The sequence below is a fragment of the Rutidosis leptorrhynchoides genome, chromosome 3 (genome assembly GCF_046630445.1).
Source record: "Rutidosis leptorrhynchoides isolate AG116_Rl617_1_P2 chromosome 3, CSIRO_AGI_Rlap_v1, whole genome shotgun sequence".
Classification (NCBI taxonomy): Eukaryota; Viridiplantae; Streptophyta; class Magnoliopsida; order Asterales; family Asteraceae; genus Rutidosis; species Rutidosis leptorrhynchoides.
The window spans coordinates 615,012,428-615,036,007 of record NC_092335.1 but is presented as its reverse complement, the minus strand read 5'-3'; the positions used below and the strand labels follow the sequence as shown (position 1 = coordinate 615,036,007).

The 23,580-nt window shown below is 33.1% G+C and overlaps 2 protein-coding genes across 5 annotated transcripts; both read left to right on the top strand.

The window, feature by feature from the left end:
- The first annotated feature begins 277 nt into the window (after positions 1–277).
- LOC139898912 (2-oxoisovalerate dehydrogenase subunit alpha 1, mitochondrial-like) lies at positions 278–18,026 on the top strand. The gene is made up of 9 exons (XM_071881713.1): positions 278–609; positions 14,898–15,035; positions 15,230–15,412; positions 15,497–15,654; positions 16,035–16,134; positions 16,256–16,367; positions 16,735–16,874; positions 16,964–17,149; positions 17,628–18,026. Exons 1-9 carry the CDS (start codon positions 412–414, stop codon positions 17,793–17,795), a joined length of 1,383 nt encoding a protein of 460 aa, XP_071737814.1. The 5' UTR covers positions 278–411; the 3' UTR covers positions 17,796–18,026.
- Positions 18,027–19,655: 1,629 nt separating this feature from the next.
- LOC139898911 (ACT domain-containing protein ACR3-like) lies at positions 19,656–23,265 on the top strand. 4 transcript variants are annotated; one of them, XM_071881711.1, is made up of 8 exons: positions 19,656–19,799; positions 20,445–20,550; positions 20,785–20,830; positions 21,005–21,119; positions 21,246–21,313; positions 21,514–22,131; positions 22,302–22,406; positions 22,658–23,265. In XM_071881711.1, the coding sequence occupies exons 2-8, from the start codon at positions 20,480–20,482 to the stop codon at positions 22,970–22,972; spliced, it is 1,338 nt and encodes a 445-aa protein (XP_071737812.1). In that variant the 5' UTR covers positions 19,656–19,799; positions 20,445–20,479; the 3' UTR covers positions 22,973–23,265. The 4 variants fall into 4 exon arrangements, with proteins under 4 accessions (XP_071737812.1, XP_071737813.1, XP_071737811.1 ...); XM_071881712.1 differs by having other exon boundaries at positions 19,763–19,854; XM_071881710.1 differs by having other exon boundaries at positions 19,781–19,799; positions 20,346–20,550.
- Positions 23,266–23,580: the final 315 nt, after the last annotated feature.

The window sequence follows — 23,580 nt, the reverse complement described above, 5'->3', positions numbered from 1 at the left end:
TTAGTGGTTGAGCCATCGGTGCTATATGTTGATAGTTCAAGGTCATCTGGGTCGGAAAAAAAAAGATAACGGTTTATCATGCTTTTTGTTACAAAGTTGATGGGCCATTCGCGCAATTTTGTCTTTTTTCTAAAAGGAGAAAATAAGATACACGTGTACGTACGACAATAGTAGTTTCTCTACAATTATTATTTCGATTCGAAGTACCTTATAAGTGCACGCATAAGTTCTCGGCCACTCGTAGAGATTGCAATGCCACATAGGTGCACGCATCTCATGAAATTACTCACAAATAAATCAACATTTTAACTGCCGTTATCTAATACCCTTAAAATATTTTCTAGTCTTTTATACTATAAAAAAAATAGTTCATGTACACCCAACTGTTAAGCTATTGTTTTTCACTACAACATGGCAATATGGCAGTTTGTTGGTAAAAGAGTCGCTAATTACTTTACGGTTTCTACTACTACTTTCCGATCCTTACGACCGTTAATTAACGGCGACTCGTCACCGGTAAATATTTTTGGATACCGACGTTTTGAATCGTCGAAAGCTGGGCAACAGTTGGATCTCGTTTCTAGCGATGATGACGAAGAACAAAACCAGGTAACACTAATTTTCTATCACCTATTTTTTTTTTTTTCTTTCAAAAAATATATAAATTAAGTTGAAATGATCGAAAGATCGGTTGAGTTACTAGTCATGTATTACTCTAACTAATCTGGTTGGATATATATCTTATGATTTAGTTGAACGTTCATATTGTAACATCTATTAAGCCTAATCTTAGCAACATTGGTACAAATCAAATCAAACAAACACGAAAACATTTAAGTGCCAAAACCACCGAACAAAAAACATTTCCTGATAAATGTTTATTAAGAGCATTAATTTACATGTAGACGATGGTGTCCGATAATTGTGCCACGTTGAGTATTATGTCATGTGATACTCTCTGTTTGTATGTGAGAAATGCAAAAGTTATTTTTTTTTTTTTTTTTTTTTTTTTTTTTTTTTACAAAAAAGTCAAGAAGTGTGCACTAAAGTTGAAGTTAAATTATTATGCAGAACTAATATTTAGTTTAATATATTATATATTTAGATCTACATTAATTCATAAAGACGTTATAAAATAGATAAATGGATGAATATAATTGATTGATTTTACTTAGATGATGATGCATTGGTTGCAACAAAACGTCGTGTGAAAAATAAGTGTAAAATTGTCATATTATTAGTGAAAGTATTATAGTATTGATCATGTTTTTTTCTTTTTTTCTTTTTTTCTTTTTTTTTAATTCTGAACAACACTTTGAAATTTCTAAAATACTAATCATGTAAATTTCATATTATTATATGTGAGTATATGTTAAATTATTTTATTTAATATATGTTACTCCGTATATATTATATATTTAATGGAGTAATATAAAAAAAGTACTTTCCATGTGCTATATTATTAAGTAGGGACTCACGTAAGCTTGACTCGATGATAGAATAGGAATCCTAGACTAGATAAAGTTTGATTTCCTTCACTTATCTCCTAGCTCGCGTCGATAAATAGTAATCTACGGAGTAATATATATTTTTTTAATATTTTTGTTTTAAACTTATACTCCGTATTATAAAAGGTACCTTATTATAAAAGGTAGATACTCAATATTGATCCATACACACTTAATTGACTATTAAGTCCTTACTTACACTAACAGAGGTTCAAGTCCAAGATAAATTTAAGGACATAATTGTAAATTTTATGGTAAAAAATGTGTATGGATCAAAAACTGGTGTGTGAGCATCACATCTCATTATAAAATCCTAAATGTATGTGATTATGTAATATGTAATATAATACCATGTAATATATATATATATATATATATATATATATATATATATATATATATATATATATATATATATCTGGTTGGATATATATCTTATGATTTAGTTGAACGTTCATATTGTAACATCTATTAAGCCTAATCTTAGCAACATTGGTACAAATCAAATCAAACAAACACGAAAACATTTAAGTGCCAAAACCACCGAACAAAAAACATTTCCTGATAAATGTTTATTAAGAGCATTAATTTACATGTAGACGATGGTGTCCGATAATTGTGCCACGTTGAGTATTATGTCATGTGATACTCTCTGTTTGTATATGAGAAATGCAAAAGTTAATTTTTTTTTTTTTTTTTTTTTTTTACAAAAAAGTCAAGAAGTGTGCACTAAAGTTGAAGTTAAATTATTATGCAGAACTAATATTTAGTTTAATATATTATATATTTAGATCTACATTAATTCATAAAGACGTTATAAAATAGATAAATGGATGAATATAATTGATTGATTTTACTTAGATGATGATGCATTGGTTGCAACAAAACGTCGTGTGAAAAATAAGTGTAAAATTGTCATATTATTAGTGAAAGTATTATAGTATTGATCATGTTTTTTCTTTTTTTCTTTTTTTCTTTTTTTTTAATTCTGAACAACACTTTGAAATTTCTAAAATACTAATCATGTAAATTTCATATTATTATATGTGAGTATATGTTAAATTATTTTATTTAATATATGTTACTCCGTATATATTATATATTTAATGGAGTAATATAAAAAAAGTACTTTCCATGTGCTATATTATTAAGTAGGGACTCACGTAAGCTTGACTCGATGATAGAATAGGAATCCTAGACTAGATAAAGTTTGATTTCCTTCACTTATCTCCTAGCTCGCGTCGATAAATAGTAATCTACGGAGTAATATATATTTTTTTAATATTTTTGTTTTAAACTTATACTCCGTATTATAAAAGGTACCGTATTATAAAAGGTAGATGATGCTCACACACTCAATATTGATCCATACACACTTAATTGACTATTAAATCCTTACTTACACTAACAGAGGTTCAAGTCCCAAGATAAATTTAAGGACATAATTGTAAATTTTATGGTAAAAAATGTGTATGGATCAAAAACTGGTGTGTGAGCATCACATCTCATTATAAAATCCTAAATGTATGTGATTATGTAATATGTAATATAATACCATGTAATATATATATATATATATATATATATATATATATATATATATATATATATATACACACTAGTTTTATGAGCCCGTGCGTTGCACGACATTTTTATAAATTAGTAGTCGATAATGTTAATATTTATAGTTATCAAATGTATAATATAATTACAATAAAAAAAACTATTATTACTGATAACATTTGTATCGAAAACATTAGTATTGAATACTAACACATACATTATGAGTCCGTCCGTTGAAATCAGTTTAACTTCAATTAACAAACCATCGATAAAACACCAAACACGAGACCCTAAAAAGTTGTCTTAAAATCGACCGTTAAGAATAATATCTCATGTACATCTCTTTTTTATCTATCAATTAATTTCATTATATGTCCAAATCTCAAACGAATCAGAGTAGACATACATTTAAATATCTTTAAAGATTACCAAATAACTATTTTAACTTCGATTGACAAACATGAGCCCATTCGTTTATATAATAATATTCTACAAATATTATATTAATGTAATTTAATTAAATATAAGAAAATATATATTAAATTAATATATGGAAATAATTGATTGAGTGACACAAGACATGAATAAAGAAGGAGTTGACACGTGACAAGAATTAATGAAAAATTGACACGTAGGATTATTGTCATCAAGCGCTTATATATATATATATATATATATATATATATAGTAGAGGGATCAAATGAGAACTTTTTTTGTGTGAGAACCCTGAGAACTCAAAAATAACTTAAATTCGAGCAAAAAAGGGAAATTCTAGCAAAAAAAGGGAAATTCGAGCAAAAATGGGACACGGGCGAACAAAAAAAGCAATTCGAGCAAAAAATGGGACAATGGCGAACAAAAAAAGTGATATTCGAACAAAAAAAAAAAAGGCGGGCGAACAATTTTGTGTTCTACATTTTTGATAGTCGAACAAAAAAATGTAGAACACACGGGTAGTCGAACAAAAATGCTGATATTCGAACAAAAATGTGTTCTACGTTTTGAAATTCGAAAAAAAAAATTTTTTTTTTTTTGCTCGACTATGAAATTTTTTTGTTTGTCCGTATTTTTGATTTTTGATCGAATTTCTTTTTTTTTTGCTCGTCCGTGCATCTTTTTTGCTCGAATTTCAGTGTATTTGGAGTGTTTTTAGAGTTCCTAGAGTTCTAGAACTAAAAAAAATTTCACTAAATTCTCTCCCTATATATATATATATATATATATATATATATATATATATATATATATATATATATATATATATATATATATATTACTGTATGTATTTTGCTGTGTATTAAAAATAATAATAAAGCTTAATACATAATTAATAATTAATACTGAAGATTGATAATGTCGTTTACAATCCTCTCAAAATGGCTAAATCACATACGCCAATAAAAATTAACTCATCAAATTGTATTTGTGATATTTAACATCCAAAAAAAATTGTCAAATAAAATGCGTTCCAAACAGAAAGATCAAAAGTATAAGTTTTACAATCACGAGGTAGGAAACCCTAGTATTGCGACAGGGTAATATTTTTTATAAATAGTTAAAATACGATTCATATCCAAAAATGATTTAAAAAAAATAAATATATAATTGATAGTTGTTAAAAGTTGTCTTTTTCACAAAAAAAGAAAAAGAAAAAAAAGAACGATATATCATATTCGTATAAAAAGTTTTATAAAAGTCACTCCTTAAAATCAAGCTTGTATTAGACTTCAATTGGCTTCAATGGCTCACCAATCCTCGGGCATGTAGCTTTGCATCCCATCATACAGGGGTGGGCTGAGCTGGTTCGTAACTTTCGTGCTCAGGTGTTGGTTTTCGCGTGTCTAATACAAGCAATTTCATTTGTTAGATAAATGTTAGGAATAGATATATACATCCATTGGCGGATCCAATGTATTAAGAGAGGGGGGGCCCGGTGGATTTTGAAATTTTAGTGCAAATTTTTTCGATTTTGCCCCGGTGGAAAATTTTTTTTTGCCCCAAACCCTTCATATTTTGCCCCAAAACCTCCATATTTTGCCAAAAACCTTTGTATTTTGCCCAAATACCTTCAAATTTTGCTCAAAAAAACTCTATATTTTGCCACAAAACCTCTATATTTTGCAAAATAAAAATTCCCTACGTTTTAAAAAAGAATTCGCCCCTGGTGAAAATTTTTTCTGGATCCGCCACTGTGTACAGCTTATTCTATCTGTTATTCTGCTTGTAAGCTTATTCTATCTGTTATTCTGCTTGTAAGACTGTTGTAAATATGCCGAGTTGTACTCCTGTGTTTTAGTAATAGAGGTGTTTTGCTGCTTTAAAAAAAAAAAAAAATGGAGTAGGAGTTTATTTAATGATGATGTAGATAAAAGAAAAAGGAAATAATAATTTTAATAATATAATATTTGTTCGAAGATTTTTTTGAAAATCCTAATAAAAGCTAAATCACATACGGAGTAATATTTTGTAATATGTTATACCAGGTTACCAGAAGTTGTAGCTGTATTTCATGTAAAAAAAATGGACCTGAATTTATTTATAAGTGTATTTTATTTAAATGGAACTTACCTGCATAGAGGTTCAACATTCTATCTTAATCTTGATAGTTGATACCCACCAACTTTTAGGTGTACCAAATTTTGTACTTTCGTTTTGCAGTAAAATTTCGTATCCTAACTCCCTTTAAAGATAGATTACGTTTAAAATTATTAAATTTAATTATATAAACTAAATGGTTGAATTAATTCATAAATATTTTTTTATTTATTTATTAGTTACTCTCTATATTTAAATTTAATATAAGTATTTTTTTCTTTATAATTGGATATTGTACGTAAGTAATCTATCTATCTATCTATCTATACATTATTATAAAGCGTGTGACAATAGTCTTACGTGTTAATTTCTCAATTAATCTGATTTAAATAATCCTACGTGTCATTTTCTCAATTAAACTGAATTAAATAATATGATTGTGTATCTATCTATTTATAATGTTATAATGATTATTATAATAGATTTATAACCCACTTACCTATTAATGAGGCGATTAGGATTATGTTAGGATATCAAATGCTCCGAAATGTTAAATAAATTTAGCAGCTTTTAGGAAACATGTCATAAGTATCCCAAATATTTTTACGATACATAAATTTCCATAAGCTTTTTGTGGGAAAAATCGAACGATTATAAACTCAATATAATGATTGTTAATAAATTTTGGTCAATATTTTCTTTATTTAAATTATTGATCTTAAATTTTTACCTTTTATATATCAAAAAATACATTAATGAATTTATCTATATATTGATGGGAAAATAATCACAACGGGCAATCTACAAAGCGGAAACAAACCCGTTTGACAAGCATTTCCCGACCCGTATGAACCCGTGAGGAAACTAACAAACAAGCTATATCAAAACCAGCCCAAATCAGTCCCCAAATCTGTTCCAAATCAGTAGCTAAACAATAATCAAGCACACACTAAAACACGAGACTTTTTACGTGAAAAACCCCTCAAAATCGAGAGTAAAAACCACGGGACTCGTAAGCCACTTAAATTCCACTATCATCAACAAAGAGAGCAATACAATAATCCTTCTCTAGATCAACTAGAGGTATACAACATCATCATACTCTTGAACAACAATAATCAACAAGTATATGAAACAATTAAAGACAAAAGAAGAATTTCATCACCCAAAATTCTGCTACTGCTCTACCTGCTGTAACTCGAGCTACAGACCACTTGAGACGAATTCAACGGTTGAAAATGTTGGCACTGATGTCAGGAAGACACAGCCCAAAAATGAAGAAGATTCAACGGTCGGATCTCCGGGGATCGAAGGTTTTCTGGCCTGCTGTCACTGTAGACGGGAATTGGGGTTTCACACAATTTCTTGATCTATCTCTCTGCACTCTTTTGTGAATACAGCTGCACAACTTCAAATTAAAGATGCCCCTTGATGGTTGACCAAGTCAAACAATCAATTGGGTTTAATTTGTTGGGCTTGGGCTAACCACATAATTGGAAACCAAATAAAAAACCCAACAAATCTCCCCTTTTCCAATTATGAGGAAGGGATCGCCATCCCGGCGATCGAGCAACATACCTTAAGCTTCTCACTTGCTAAAGCCTTTGTGAACATGTCGGAACCATTATCGTCGGTATGAACTTTATCAAGTTCAAACGAACCATCTTCAAGACGTTCTCTAATCCAATGATACCACACATCTATATGTTTTGTCCGCTTATGATACATAGAATTTCTAGTCAAATGAATCGCACTCTCATTATCACAAAGAACCACATATCGTGATTGCTTAAACCCAAGATCTTGTAGAAACCTTTTCATCCACAATAGTTCTTTGCACGCTTCTGTTGCTGCCATATATTCAGCCTCGGTCGTAGACAATGCAACACACTTTTGCAACCTTGATTGCCATGACACTGCTCCCCCTGCGAAAGTCATCAAATATCCAGAAGTGGATTTCATGTTATCTTTGTTTCCTGCCATATCTGAGTCTGTATAACCAACAAGCATCGGCTCTCCATTTCCAAATGTGATACCCAACTTTGAAGTACCTCGTAAGTATCTCATAATCCATTTAACTGCTTCCCAATGCTTCTTACCCGGATTTGACATAAACCGACTAACAACACTTACCGCATGAGCTATATCTGGCCTAGTACACACCATAGCATACATCAAGCTACCAACTGCTGACGCATATGGAACTATATCCATCTCCTCAACATCCTCCTTTGAAGTAGGACAATCTCTTTCTGTTAGCTTAAAGTTGTTTGTAAGAGGGGAACTAACCACTTTAGCATTCTTCATGTTGAATCTACTTAGCACCTTTTCAATGTATTGCTCTTGTGATATATGTAACGTCTTAGCACCTCTATCTCTAGAAATCCAAATGCCAAGAATCTGTTTTGCTGGCCCCAAGTCTTTCATAGCAAAAGACTTGCTCAATTCTCGCTTCAACTGCGCAATTCTTTTAATATTTTTACCAACAATTAACATATCATCAACGTATAACAACAATATGATGAAATCATCATCACCAAACCTCTGAAAGAAAACACAATGATCTGAAGTTGTCTTTCAGTAGCCTTGCTTTCCTATAACCGACTCAAACTTCTTATACCACTGTCTCGGTGCTTGCTTCAACCCATATAAACTTTTCTGAAGTCTACAAACATAATTTTCTTTACCCTTAACCCGAAAACCTTCAGGTTGCATCATGTAGATTTCCTTATCCAAATCACCGTGAAGAAAAGCAGTCTTGACATCCATCTGTTCAACCTCAAGATCAAGACTAGCAGCTAATCCAAGAACCACTCGAATAGATCCCATCTTCACAACCGGTGAGAAAATCTCATCAAAATCAATACCCTTTTTCTGGCTGAATCCTTTAACGACTAATCTAGCTTTGTACCTTGGTTGTGAAGTAAGTTCATCTGTCTTTACTTTGAACACCCATTTGTTTCTTAAAGCTCTCTTGCCTTTAGGTAACTTCACCAGCTCATAAGTATTGTTCTCATGTAAGGAATTCATCTCATCTTGCATGGCTTCACCCCACTCTTTCTTATGCTCATCTTTCATAGCTTCTGCATAACACTCTGGCTCTCCCCCATCAGTGAGTAATACATACTCATCAGCAGAATATCTGACAGAAGGATGACGGTCTCGGGTAGACCGCCTAAGTGGGACAAATGGGGGCACATCTGGTACTGGAATCTCTACCTGCTCCGGAGCATCACCAACATCAGTACCATGTTCATCATTCTGAACATCATCTCCAACATGTTGTGGAGTAACTGGATCCAAATCAACAAGATCAGCACTAGGTTGAGGAACTGAATCTGTCTTATCAACATCTTTTAACATTTGATCTTCTGTAAACACAACATCTCGGCTTCGTACGAGTTTCTTCTGAACTGGATCATATAACCTGTACCCAAAATCATCTTCACCATAGCCGAGGAATACACATGCCTTAGTCTTTATATCAAGCTTTGACCTCTCATCTTTGGGAACATGAACAAAAGCTTTACATCCAAAAACTCGTAAATGACGGTAAGAAACATCTTTGCCGCTCCAAACCCTGTTAGGAACATCAAAATGCAAAGGAACACAAGGGGTTAGATTAATAATATGAACTGCCGTATTTAAAGCCTCACCCCAAAAGGAATCGCACAACCCTGCATGTGAAAGCAAACATCTAACTCTCTCAACCAAAGTTCTGTTCATCCTCTCTGCTAAGCCATTCAACTGAGGTGTCTTTGGTGGAGTCTTTTGATGCCGAATACCATTCTCCTTACAATAAGCATCAAATCTGCCAATGTATTCACCGCCATTATCAGTCCGAATACACTTGAGTTTCTTCCCCGTTTGCCTTTCAACTAGTGCATGAAATTCCTTAAACTTCTCATATACTTGATCCTTTGACTTTAAGGTATAAACCCACACCTTCCTGGAATGATCATCGATGAATGTAACAAAGTAGGAACATCCACCAAGTGTCCTAGTCTTCATAGGCCCACACACATCCGAATGTACTAGATCAAGTACGTTCTCCATTCGAAAAGGAGAATGACTCTTAAACACAACTCTGGTCTGTTTCCCTGCCAAACAATGAGAACATTTACTCAAATTAATATCACTAACACCCGACAACACATTCTTCTTAAATAAGATAGACATCCCTTTTTCACTCATGTGGCCAAGTCTTTTATGCCATAACTCGGTAGAATCAACATTGTCCACTGCGTTAACAATGTTCTGGATGATCTTCGGACGCGTTATGTATAATCTTGAGTCTTTCTTGCCTCTTCCCACTATCATAAAACCAAGAGTTAGTTTCCAAATACCATTACCAAAACCGTTATAATAACCATCATCATCAAGAATGCCTGTTGAAATAACATTAAGTCTCATATCCGGAACATGTTTTACATTATGCAAAACTAACTCCATTCCCGTGTCAAATTTCAAACAAACATCTCCAATACCAACGATCTTTGATAACCCAGAATTACCCATCCTAGCAAATCCATAGTCACCTGGAGTGTAAGATGAGAAGTGATCTCTACATATTGCAACATGACATGTAGCACCACTATCAACAATCCAACTCGTGTCATCATGAGTAAGATTGATCATATCATAATCAATACAAACAAAGAACTCATCTGTGATAGCGTTAACTTCAACCTTATCATCATCACCACCATCACTTTTCTTTTGTTTATTCTTGTCATATGCCTTTTTCTTCTCATTCTTCAACTTTGGACAATACCACTTTGTGTGCCCCTTTTCATGACAATTTTAACACTCAACGTTAGCAAATTTGCCTTTGCGTGAGCTGCTACGATGATTGCCTCTTTTACCCTGACCTCTACTATGACTTCTCCCCCGCGTTTCTGTGACCAAGATATCTGACTGTGAAGAGGAACCTTGTGACTTTCTTCTCATCTCTTCATTCAATATACTACCCTTAGCCAATTCCATGGTGATAGTACCATTCGGTGTAGAGTTGGACAAAGATGTCCTAAAAGTCTCTCAAGAGTCTGGTAATGTACCAAGTAACCAGAGACCTTGAATCTCATCCTCAAACTTGATACCCATACCTGCAAGCTGATTTATAATACCCTGATATGCATTTAGGTGATCTGTAATAGGAGTCCCATCATGATACTTCAAAGCCATCATCTGCTTAATTAAGAACAACTTGTTATTCCCAGTCTTTCGTTCATATAACTGCTCAAGCTTTTTCCATAAGGCTTTAGCATCAGTCTCCCCAGTAATATGATTCACAACATTATCATCAACCCACTGCCGAATAACCCACATACTTGTCTATGCAAAATTTTCCATTGAGCATCAGATTTTTCCTCAGGTTTATCCTCAGTAAAAACAGGCAAATAGTAATCTTTCACATAAAGAAGATCCTCCATCTTGCCTTTCCAAACATGATAATTTGAACCATTTAAACTAATCATTTTACTTGTATTAGCTTCCATCTTTCACACAAGTCAATAAAAAAACCTTAAGCTCTAGATACCAATTTGATGGGAAAATAATCACAACGGGCAATCTACAAAGCGGAAACAAACCCGTTTGACAAGCATTTCCCGACCCGTATGAACCCGTGAGGAAACTAACAAACAAGCTATATCAAAACCAACCCAAATCAGTCCCCAAATCTGTTCCAAATCAGTAGCTAAACAATAATCAAGCACACACTAAAACACGAGACTTTTTACGTGGAAAACTCCTCAAAATCGAGAGTAAAAACCACGGGACTCGTAAGCCACTTAAATTCCACTATCATCAACAAAGAGAGCAATACAATAATCCTTCTCTAGATCAACTAGAGGTATACAACATCATCATACTCTTGAACAACAATAATCAACAAGTATAATGAAACAATTAAAGACAAAAGAAGAATTTCATCACCCAAAATTCTGCTACTGTTCTACCTGCTGTAACTCGAGCTACAGACCACTTGAGACGAATTCAACGGTTGAAAATGTTGGCACTGATGTCAGGAAGACACAGCCCAAAAATGAAGAAGATTCAACGGTCGGATCTCCGGGGATCGAAGGTTTTCTGGTCTGCTGTCACTGTAGATGAGAATTGGGGTTTCACACAATTTCTTGATCTATCTCTCTGCACTCTTTTGTGAATACAGCTGCACAACTTCAAATTAAAGATGCCCCTTGATGGTTGACCAAGTCAAACAATCAATTGGGCTTAATTTGTTGGGCTTGGGCTAACCACATAATTGGAAACCAAATAAAAAACCCAACATATATGATATATTCAAATGTTTATGGAAAACGGAACAAGATTACAATTAAATAAGTTTTTGTTTTGGAATTCTTTGTTCATATTTATATCTAGAATAGAAATAGAATAGAATCCTATATCTAGAATAGAAATAGAATAAGAATCCGATCAGATTTAAGTTTCTATAGTAAATTGATTTAAACTATAGTTCATACATAACAATTATAGTATGATTTGAACACATGTTTTATATATATATATATATACATAATTATAAATTATATGTCATACGGAAGTATTAACATTATTATGATTTTGTTTGTTGTATGATTTAAGTTTAATAAATACTGATTTTTGATTCGTCAATTGAATTTCAATTTTGAAACCGAATGTACGGGCTTTTTCACGGGCGCTTCCATAGAAGATATCATGTAACGATTCTAATTTTGTTACGTTTTCATTTCCTAATTATAGTCTACATTTGATCGAAAACATCTGTAATTGTCGTAAATACTAATTATTTTAAAAATAAATATTACAATTTCCGTCCAACGGACGGGCTCATAAAACTAGTTAAGTTATATACGATATGATTAAACATTTTTCCAACGTTTAACAATCTCCTTGATATAATTTAATTATTTATTAATGTGTTTTTTACCTTTTGTGAATCTTTTTTGTCTATATTTAACAACGGAATTCAATACAGAATGTACGAGTAGTAGTTACTTTAAGTTCTTCATGCTTGTAGCATCAGCCTTTTTAGCTTTTTTTGCAATATCTTAGGTTCACACTTGCATTTTACAATTTAAATTTTTAAAATATTCTTTTGTGATATTAATTCTTAGGGTTCACGTTTATACCAATTATTTTCCACATATATGAGATTGAGTTTTGTTGTTGTCTTGTTTGGTACCAATTATACTATTTGACATGATGAATAAACTCTTGGCTTAACAATTGAGAACTTTGTAGGAAAGCTTGTGATTTGATTTTAAATAAATCAAACTTAAGTAAAACAAAACTGCATTTGAATTGTGGATAGAAACAGACTGGGTGACAAGAAGGAGAATTTGAAAGATGTAGATTTCAAAGTTGTGATTGCGGATAGTGAGAGCGTACATGGAAATGAGAAGTTGTGTACGTGAATTTCATAGCGCTATCTGGATGGGTCATTGTACTAGAGTAAAGCGAAAAGTTGAATGATATAGATTTTAAGGTTGTGACTGCGTTTTCTTGATGAATAGTCTACGGGGTCTTCTGTCAGGATTTTCTGATTACTGAAAAGGAAAATCAGAGATAAGGTGTGTTTAGGTGACGAGCTTATGAGAGCTTATGGGAGCTTATAGGAGTTTGAGCTTATGATTTTAATAAGCTACAAGTCATATGCTTTGTTTGGTTGACATTAAAAATAGAGCTTATTAATTTCATAAGCTCTTAAAAAATAAGCTACTTATAGTAGCTTATGAAAAAAAGTAGAGCTTATGAATTGAAAAATAAGCTCCAGCTAGTTTACCAAACACTTATAAAAAATAATAAGCTCCAGCTACCAGCTTCAAAAATAAGCTCCAGCTCTATCTCAAAAGCTTAAGCTCCAACTAGTTTCATCCAAACACACCCTATTACGTGTGATCCTTGACATGTCGATGGTAGGATCGGAGTGGCTAGAGCGATCACTACAAGAAAAAAGGACTTCAGTGACAAGGGTTATTCGTCACTAATAACACTAAATTGGTCATTAAGTCAAGTTAGTGACCAAAATAGGTTGATCACTTCTCGTTACCATAGATCTGTCACAAAACATTATTATATACCAAAATAAACAAATTGGTCACTATAGACCATTTGTTTAGTCACTAATATCATTAATGACCAAAATTTTATAACGACTTTTTATGATAACTACAAAAGCATTATTAGTGGCCAAATAATAAGTTGTCACTAAAAGATCGTCACAAATGACCATGTTTCTTGCCGTGGATGAGTGAGGCGGTTTAGTCTCATGTTAGTATCATATACTTGAAGTCTCACACACTTCAATGTATCTTCTAGTGTAAGAAGATGATCTTCTGGTGTACGAAAATGGTGGTGCAGAAACCATGATGGCTCAAGCGAATAACTGAATTATTGCTCATCTGTGTTTTTGATGTCGAAAGACTTCCTTCTCCCATGGCGAAGCGGTGTGGAAGTTCGGCGTGACCCGGGTTGTTTATCTGGTGGTATCAAAAGGATTTTTAGTTAGCTTATCGAGAGTTGTTGTATGTGTTTGAGCATAGTTGGACGGTTGAGAGTTGGGTTCATTCAATATTCAAGTGGGAGATAGTTGAGATGTGAAGCTTGATCGAAGATACAAAAAGTAGTTGAACATAAGGCTCTCCTGTATTGGGAGATGTTTACCCGTATAGGATGTGTCTCTTTTTCAGGGAGATAATCTCCCATGGGAAGTTGTGCTACCAGTTTTGCTTGATAACCAAGTTTTAGGCAATGTGATTTTTGGAATGTTTTTGTTGTTGATTAGGAAACTAATTGGTAAAGCCAAAGGGTTTTATATTTTACTTATGTAATGTAAACCTAGCCTCCTGTAACTGTGTGCACGATAATTAATATGTAAAAACTTTGATTTGTGGTCATAGACTAAACTCATGTGATTGGAGCTAGGATATAACCACGTTAAATCCTTGTGTCACATATATTATTTATAATTTTATGCTTGTTCTGCTTGTTGTTGTTGTGGCTTTGTGATTGCGATTAATCACACCTCTTGTTTGAGGTCCATAATGTCTAACAATAGTTTCATTAAATTAGTTTAATTCCATCTTTGAACTTCTAGTCATAGACAGATCTTATTAACTCAATTTTCTAGGAGCATGTTTTGTAACATTTTATCATAGCTTTAACTACATATGATGATCAAAACTATTAATTTAACCCAATGTTTGACAACGTATTTTTATTTTAATGGCTATGCCAATTAGTTTACTCATCAAAATCTTTAATTGCAACTGTTTCTGACTCAAACAGGGTGTTGATTTTCCTGGTGGTCGGGTTGGCTTCACTTCTGAAATGTCATTCCTTCACAAGTCATCGAAAAAGAGGGTGCAGTGTTATCGAGTCCTTGATGACAACGGCTATCCACTTTCATCTAGCCAATATCAACATGTACACATCTACACTCATAAAAACTTGTTACTTTTCATGTTGGTGATTTGTACACCATCACAATTTAGCTTTACACCATCAATTACACTTTTTAAAGTGGTGTATCGCTCAAACGTGATGGTGTACAGATCACCACCCATTTTTTTTTCCCGCATGACCTCTCTATATTTACCATTATGTTTCTTGACATTTAGGTGAATAAGGAACTAGCAGTGAAGATGTACAGTGGCATGCTTAAACTGCAAACTATGGATACAATTTTGTATGAAGCACAAAGGCAAGGGAGAATATCTTTTTATCTTACTTCATATGGTGAAGAAGCTATCAGTTTAGCATCAGCTGCAGCCCTTAGCGGTGATGACTTGATTATGCCACAGGTACCATTTCTTTAGCTTAATTTAATCTCGATTCTTGAGGTTATATATTCAGGTTTTAATATTATATTAAATTTGAAAATGCAGTATCGAGAACCAGGAGTGTTGTTGTGGCGTGGTTTTACGTTACACGAATTTGTTAATCAATGCTTCGGAAACAGAAACGATTATGGGAAAGGCAGGCAAATGCCGATTCATTATGGATCCAAGAAACATAATTACTTCACTATATCATCACCTATTGCGTGAGTTATTGCTGATATACATTAACATGTTACCCTTTTAACAATCGCTTTTATATATTTATTACTTTGTATAATATGCAGAAAAAAAAAAACCATCCAGGCATAGCCTTGGTGGCCACCAGGACTTCCAATGAAGCAAGAGGTCACGGGTTCGATTCCCTTCAAGGCAAATACCTTGGGGCGAGCTCCATTTAGTGACTGATTGACTAGAGGATGCTTTGCCTGGTAGCGGTGGAGGCCTGACTTGCCGTTTAACCGGGGTTTACCAACTAGAGGGGAGCCATTATGGTTCGTCGCTAGGGGGGTTCCTCGTAAAAAAAAAATAATATGCAGAAAATAGCTATAGCTAATTTGTACGTTATTAATCATTATTTTCTTAGGACTCAGCTTCCTCAGGCTGTTGGTGCTGCTTACTCACTAAAAATGGATAATAAAGATGCATGTGTCGTAACCTATTTCGGGGACGGCAGTACAAGCGAGGTACAAAATTCTGTACATATTAATTTGTACCTTTCACATGTGGGATAGTACATATTTATATACTTATATTATATTGTTTCATGTTGGTGATGTTCTAAAAGTGTGTTTAATTCTTTAATAGGGAGACTTCCATGCTAGTCTAAATTTTGCAGCAGTTATGGAAGCCCCTGTTGTTTTTTTATGTCGCAACAACGGATGGGCGATTAGCACTCCTGTTACTGAACAATTTCGAAGTACTTCTTTTCACTCGACCTTTTTAGTGAATTTGGTATTGATAAGCTCAAGTAGTGGTGATAAATTGACCCATTTACTTATGAATGAGTCGATTCAGGTTGTTAATCTGTAATGTGTTAAATTGGACGGGTGAAAATTAAAGCTTTAAAGATAAGGCCAATGTGTTGAATGAGTTCAAAATCATTAAGTCTATTTTTAAAGCTTAAAACTTACTTCAAACCACATATTTTAGATTACTGCACATTGAATAAATACTAAGTTCAAAATATAATCTACAGTTTATAATCTTAGTTTTTGTTGTTGTGTTATATTGTTTAGATTAGTTAAACAGACATTTGAACTGTAACAGACCTGTTAATTTCACAGGTGATGGTGTTGTTGTCAAGGGACAAGCGTATGGTATCCGAAGTATAAGAGTAGACGGAAATGATGCTCTGGCTATTTATAATGCAGTTCGTGTAGCTCGTGAAATGGCCATTAAAGACCAACAACCAATACTGATAGAGGTATTATAAATTTAATCTAGAATCTTATTCGTATCATCAATAACATTCCATCTAATCTTACACAATCATCTTTATATGTATGACATAAGGCGCTTACATATAGAGTAGGACATCACTCTACATCTGATGATTCAACAAAGTACCGGCCGATTGATGAAATTGAAAACTGGAAAACAGCTCGAAATCCTGTATCGATGTTCAGAAAATGGGTCCAGAGAAAAGGTTGGTGGAGTGATGAAGAAGAATCTGAATTTCGAGCCAACGTTAGAAAAGAGGTATTTTCTTTATACAGCTCAATTGATGTGTGTTGGGTGTTGCATAGCACAACACAACACAATACTCAAGTTTTAAACTTTTGTTTTCTGAACATAAATTTATCAACTATATTGAAAATTATTGTTATATTATTTTAACAAAAAGAATAATAAGTGAGGGTTACTTCGATGTAATGTCGATATTGCATCATCCACATCCACATCTAGACTACAACTGTAGCTCTCTGATACCATTTGTTTGGACCGCTTTAGCCCAACATAATGTCCAACACAAAAGCCCACTCAGTTCTTAGTATTTTAAAACAAATTACATTATTTTTGTTACTATTTTTAGTGGGATACGGGTTTGCACTCAACAATAATTATAACTCAAATCAAACCGATCAAAAGTAATTGTGCCAAAATTTGTACGTCTAGCTTTATGGGTGGGTTTTTGAGGGATGCTATTAGTGATTCATTGGATGACTTTTGTGTACAGGTGATACAAGCAATTCAAGTAGCTGAAAAAACAGAGAAGCCTCCACTTGATTACTTGTTTAGTGACGTGTACGAAGAGGTACCTATAAATCTAATTGAACAAGAGAGATTGGTTAGAGAAACAGTAAAGAGGTACCCACAAGATTTTCCTAAAGATGTACCAATGTGACATTCTGGGAAAAGCTTTAAATATGGCTAATTTGAATATGTGAACATGTGGTGGAGACAATATGATCTTGTAATAATTATTCAGAAACAAAATCTATAAAATGCATGACGTGAAAGACAATATGTTGATATTCTTATTCTTAGTTATACTTATGAACGAGTTGTAGGTGAACTTGTAACACACTGTTAATAATGACACGCCCTGCCAACTTCAATTAAGGTTCTTGAAAGATGGGTATCTATAAGAACATGATTTAGATAAACTGAGTTGATACCATATTGCATACATAACCCACACTTCAAATGATATTAATAATATTGCAAACGACGCCCAAAAAGATAAAAGATAAGCGGATGCTTTCAATCGAAAGGTGAAACACTATTCATTTACAACTACTCCGTGAAACATTACAGGCGAATCTTATGATTCATGGTCAAAGATAAAAGAAGCAAAGTATAGAAATCTATAAAAATGGGAATTTGTGTGAAAGGATGTGTGATATTTGGTGGAAGATAACTGGTGGTTATTGACCCATTGTGTAAAAGTGTGAATTCCTATTACATGTGAAGTAAAGAATCTCTTATTGGATAAAGCTTATAATCATCAACATTTATATTCATATTCATATTCATATTCATATCTATATCTATATCTATATACATATATACATACATATTCATATTATTTTTTTGGTGAAAAGGAAATTAAATTAAAAAAGATTAGATCATACAATTGTATCATAATGTGGGTCTGATTGGAAAGATCATACCATCTTAGTGACTCAAATTGAACAAACCTCCCACAAAGATCACTACTTCTGAATTGACAAACCTCCCACAAACTAAATATAAGAACCAACAATGTAAATCGACTCGGTCGAATTACAACTATTGAACAAACCAACCATGTTAAACGTACCATATTAATATCCATTCGGAATTCTTTTAATGTGATTAAAAAGATTAAAACTTAACACATAAAATTAAATTTTATAAGCATTTTAGAAACAAATATTTATTTATTTACTTTTTTAAATAGGAAGAAAAAAACAAAAAGTAAACATTGAGCTAAAACAACCGAGATAGAAACAAGCAGTGTTGTAAAATACCCGATTACTCACCGATTAATCTCCGATTAATCATTTTTAAGAGCAATCCGTTCTGATTTCTAAAAATCCGTTTAATTAAACAGTCAACGTCAATTGATGAGTGAAAATCGAATTTGATAACTAAAATCGGTTGAAGTCAAAAATGATTAACATTTTAACATGAATTTAAACTAGAATTTATAGTTTTGAAGCAAAATGAACAATTTTAGACAATTATCTTAAAGTTTATTTTTATATTTATGGTTTTTTCCTATGTTTACACACATAATTATTAAAATTTAATATTTAAATGTATACAGTAAAATCCGATTAATCCCCGAATTGCCGATTAATCTTTTCAAAGTACTGACCGATTAATCTCCGAATAGCGAATTTTGCAACCTTGGAAACAAGTATTGCCACAAAATCGCACCAAGGCTTGCTTACCATCAACAATCAACAAATATACATAAACAAACACCTATCAAGATACAAATGTGCGTGTACGTATATACATACAGAGAGAGAGAGGGGGTGAGAGGGGTGAGATACTGAGATTCTTCTAGATAGTGGAAAGGATCACTGATTATTATATTTATATATTTATATATACAAATCAATAGTGGTATGTATAGTGTTAGGGTACCGGGTGATGATTCGTACTGCTCCAAGTTTTAGCCATACACCATTAATTAATGTGCTTTAAAACATTGTCTTGATGCATGTTTAGTGGTGTATGGCTAAAAATGGTGGTATACCAATCAGCTCCATAGTGTTATTCCGACGTCGAAAGCACCACACTTGCACCACAATTCGTGTGTTTCTGTCTTTTCAACCTTCAATTCCTCTTTTATATTCTATCTATTTTTTCATATAATTATAATATGCTTCTTCTTTCTGCTCTTGTCCATCAAAAGGTTTGTTCCTAGGTTTTTTCTTTCGAGCTTAATTCTTAGGCAATACACTAATCCGGTATGTTATCTTTTACAGTATCAATTATGAATTCTGCTGTTTACAATTTCAGTTTACCTCTTTAATGTAATGCAAAATTGCAGTCACATATTTATTGTGCAACCGTATCACTGTTAATTAACTGTTACTTGAATTTGTATAAAATTTTATCTATTAGTTCAAAAGATTCTGCTACATTGATAATTTCTGATGCTATTTGTTCAATCACCAGGTTGTACTATATGTTTGGGGTTGTTACTGAATAATTGTTTAAACCTTGAATACTCATGAAACTACAGAGTATAATTAGGTTGAATTGAAATGAATGTTTCTTTAGCCTATGGCCCTGTAGTATGAATATTTGTTGATACTAAACATACTACTTATGTAGTTATGTTTAACTTTGAGATTTGATAAAAAGTTATCGCTGATATATGCATGATTTTAGGTATGGTGTATGTTTGTTCAACTACTTCATCGTTGTGTGATTAACTAATGCTGTTGTTGATTAGTCTCAGGGTGCACTAGTTATCGAGTAGCAATATGTGATTTGACGTTGGTACATACTTAATTTAACTTGGATAGAAACTGAAAACTATGTAATTATACAGTGGGCTACATTGCTGTAAATTACACCTGCATCGTCATGGCTCCTGGGGGATTGCCATACTTTGACCCTGAGTACGAAAGCTTAAGCATCAGAATAAATCCTCCAAGGTAAGAATGACTAAAATACCCTTGAAACTCAATATCAACCCATGATTATATGTTTATATTTCCATGGACATTCAATATTAGTGATGCTGTGATCATAATATTATTCAATTAGTATTGTTCTGCATGTATTAACATATTATATTTGATATTATGAATTATGAATTCGATAATTCTAAAACATTTCAAAGAATTGTGTTTCTTCTAATACCGCCTATACTTGCTCTACATTTGCAGGGTTAACGTGGATAACGATAGTTGTGGTGAGTGTACTTTAGTTAAGGTAATCACGTGACATATCTACATCTATTACGGAGTATATATTATAACGCGGATACCATATTTTCTAATAAGTAGTCATATTAAAAGAACACCAATCTTTAGTCACAATTGTGTGTCAATAGAATACCTTCTAATTTTTGTTTATCAATTTTTATTTTTTTTTTATTTTTGTTAGGTTGACAGTGTAAATAAGCCTGGAATACTGCTCGAAGTCGTCCAAATTCTAGCAGACCTCGATCTCATTATTACTAAAGCATATATTTCCTCTGATGGTGGATGGTTCATGGACGGTATGTTTCTGCCATGTTTTTCTTGTCCAACTGTGTTTTTTTATTGATAGATGTTTTTCTATGTATATAAATGCTATATATATCCTATAATATGGCTAGTTATTGTTTCCTTATATTCTTCTGCAGTGTTTCATGTAACGGACCAACAAGGAAATAAAATAACAGACAACCTTACAATCGAATACATAGAAAAGGTAAGTTTTTGCTTATGTTATTTCAGTAACATTTACAAATCTTTGAAATGAAATGATATATTAGATTCTATGCTTTAAAAACATATTTGACCCGTTTGAGATAAAAGGCAACCAAAACTGACCCATGTAGAATTAAACGAGTCAAATGGGTTGAAAGTCATCTATAATGTATATGTAACTAATGTGATTTGTCTTATTAGGCTCTGGGTCCAAAAGGCCACACGGCGGATGAAAGTAAAACATGGCCTGCAAAACGGGTCGGAGTCCACTCAATGGGGGACTACACAGCCATCGAGCTTGTTGGTAGGGACCGCCCTGGTCTATTATCAGAAATCTCTGCTGTAATCGCAAACCTCAAATTTAACGTTTCTGCCGCCGAAGTGTGGACCCACAACATGAAAATCGCATGTGTAGTTTATTTAAATGACGATTCTGCTTCTCGTGCAATGAACGATCCAACCAGATTATCTGTTATGGAAGAACAACTCAAGAATATCCTTCGTGTGTGTGGAGATGATGATAAAATGGGTCATACTAATTTCTCAATGGGGTTGACTCACATTGATCGTCGATTGCACCAGATGTTGTTTGCTGAAATGGATTACGATGTCAAAGGGTTGACTAATGAGGCTGATTGTGTTGCTTTTCTAGAGCTTAAAATTTCAATCGATCGGTGTTTAGAGAAGGGTTATTCGGTGGTTACTGTGAGGTGCAGAGATAGGCCAAAACTTATGTTTGATATTGTCTGCACACTTACAGACATGAAATATGTTGTTTTTCATGCTACGATATCATCTGATAGACCATATGCAACACAGGTATGCTTAATATGAACTACAATGATATGTTACCATTTGGATAAGATATAAAAATGTATTAATTAATGAAACAAAATATTAAGTGAAATGGGTTGATGGTTTTATATATATATATATATATATATATATATATATATATATATATATATATATATATATATAACGTGCAGGAGTATTATATACGTCATGTGGATGGTTCCCCTGTTAATACTGACGGTGAGGAAGAAAGGGTCACCAAGTGTATTGAGGCTGCAATACTGCATAGAGTAAGCGAGGTAAGTAATAACAACATATTCAGTATTTTAGTTGACAGCAACCTGTTTGTAGAGGTGGTAAATTTGATTCTTTTACTATTAGGTCGATTTGGGTTATATGCATCAAAAAATACATTTTGGGCAACTTTCAAGTTTTGACCTATTTGGGATTTTAATTTGTATCTAAATTTTTTTAACCCATTTTGAAAACACACAACGGATTACTACCAATTACTATATGTCTAAGTTTCTTTATTATTTTGTGATCAAAGGGTCTTAGCCTAGAATTGTGTGCAAAAGACCGTGTAGGACTACTTTCAGAAGTGACCCGAGTGCTACGTGAAAACGGGCTTTCTGTGTCAAGAGCAGGCGTGACAACAGTCGGGGAACAAGCCGTCAACATTTTTTACGTAAGAGATGCTTCTGGAAATCCAGTAGACATGAAAACTATCGAAAGACTTAGAAAGGAAATTGGACAGTCGATGATGCTAAATGTCAAAAAAGCCCCTTTGAGCTTAAAGGCACCCAAAGCAAGAACTAAAACCAGCTTTTCATTTGGAAGCTTATTCGAAAGGTTTTTGCCTTGAAACTTCGTGTGGATTATGTGTTTGATATATATATTGTACAGAAAATAAATAGAATAATTATTGGTGTACGATAGCTTATGAGCAGGCCAGTTTACTTTCACATGTAATCGTGTCTCCTTTTCCCTTTGTAAACGGTTTGATGCTTGATAAGCCACTTGTTAGTAATTAGTAAATAATACTGAGTTGTGCTTATGTTACGAAGGTTGTTTTAATAGTGATCTGTATCTGTATGTTTTGTTCTACCATAGGTCTGTTCGAGAGAGCGAGTCATAAGTCATGTAATACAGTAGCATTGTAAATACTTGCTATATCTACTCTCACCTCCTCCCTTACACTCTTAGTGTAACATCCTGTTATCTAGTAAGATATTGTTGTTGGTACTTTGTTTCCGATGGCCTGATTTCCTATTGTTGTTTGTCGGTTTTTTGAAATTTCGGGGTAAATTAATGTGTTTTTAGGTGGTATGTTGGTGATGGTGACTTTTTTGCTTTTGTGTGGTAAATTTATGGGTTTACGTGGTGTTTGGTCGATAATTTGAGTGGTGTTTGGTGATATTGGTGTTTTAATTGAAAACTGCGTTTGGCCTCGTCTTGGTGATATGCCTTTTA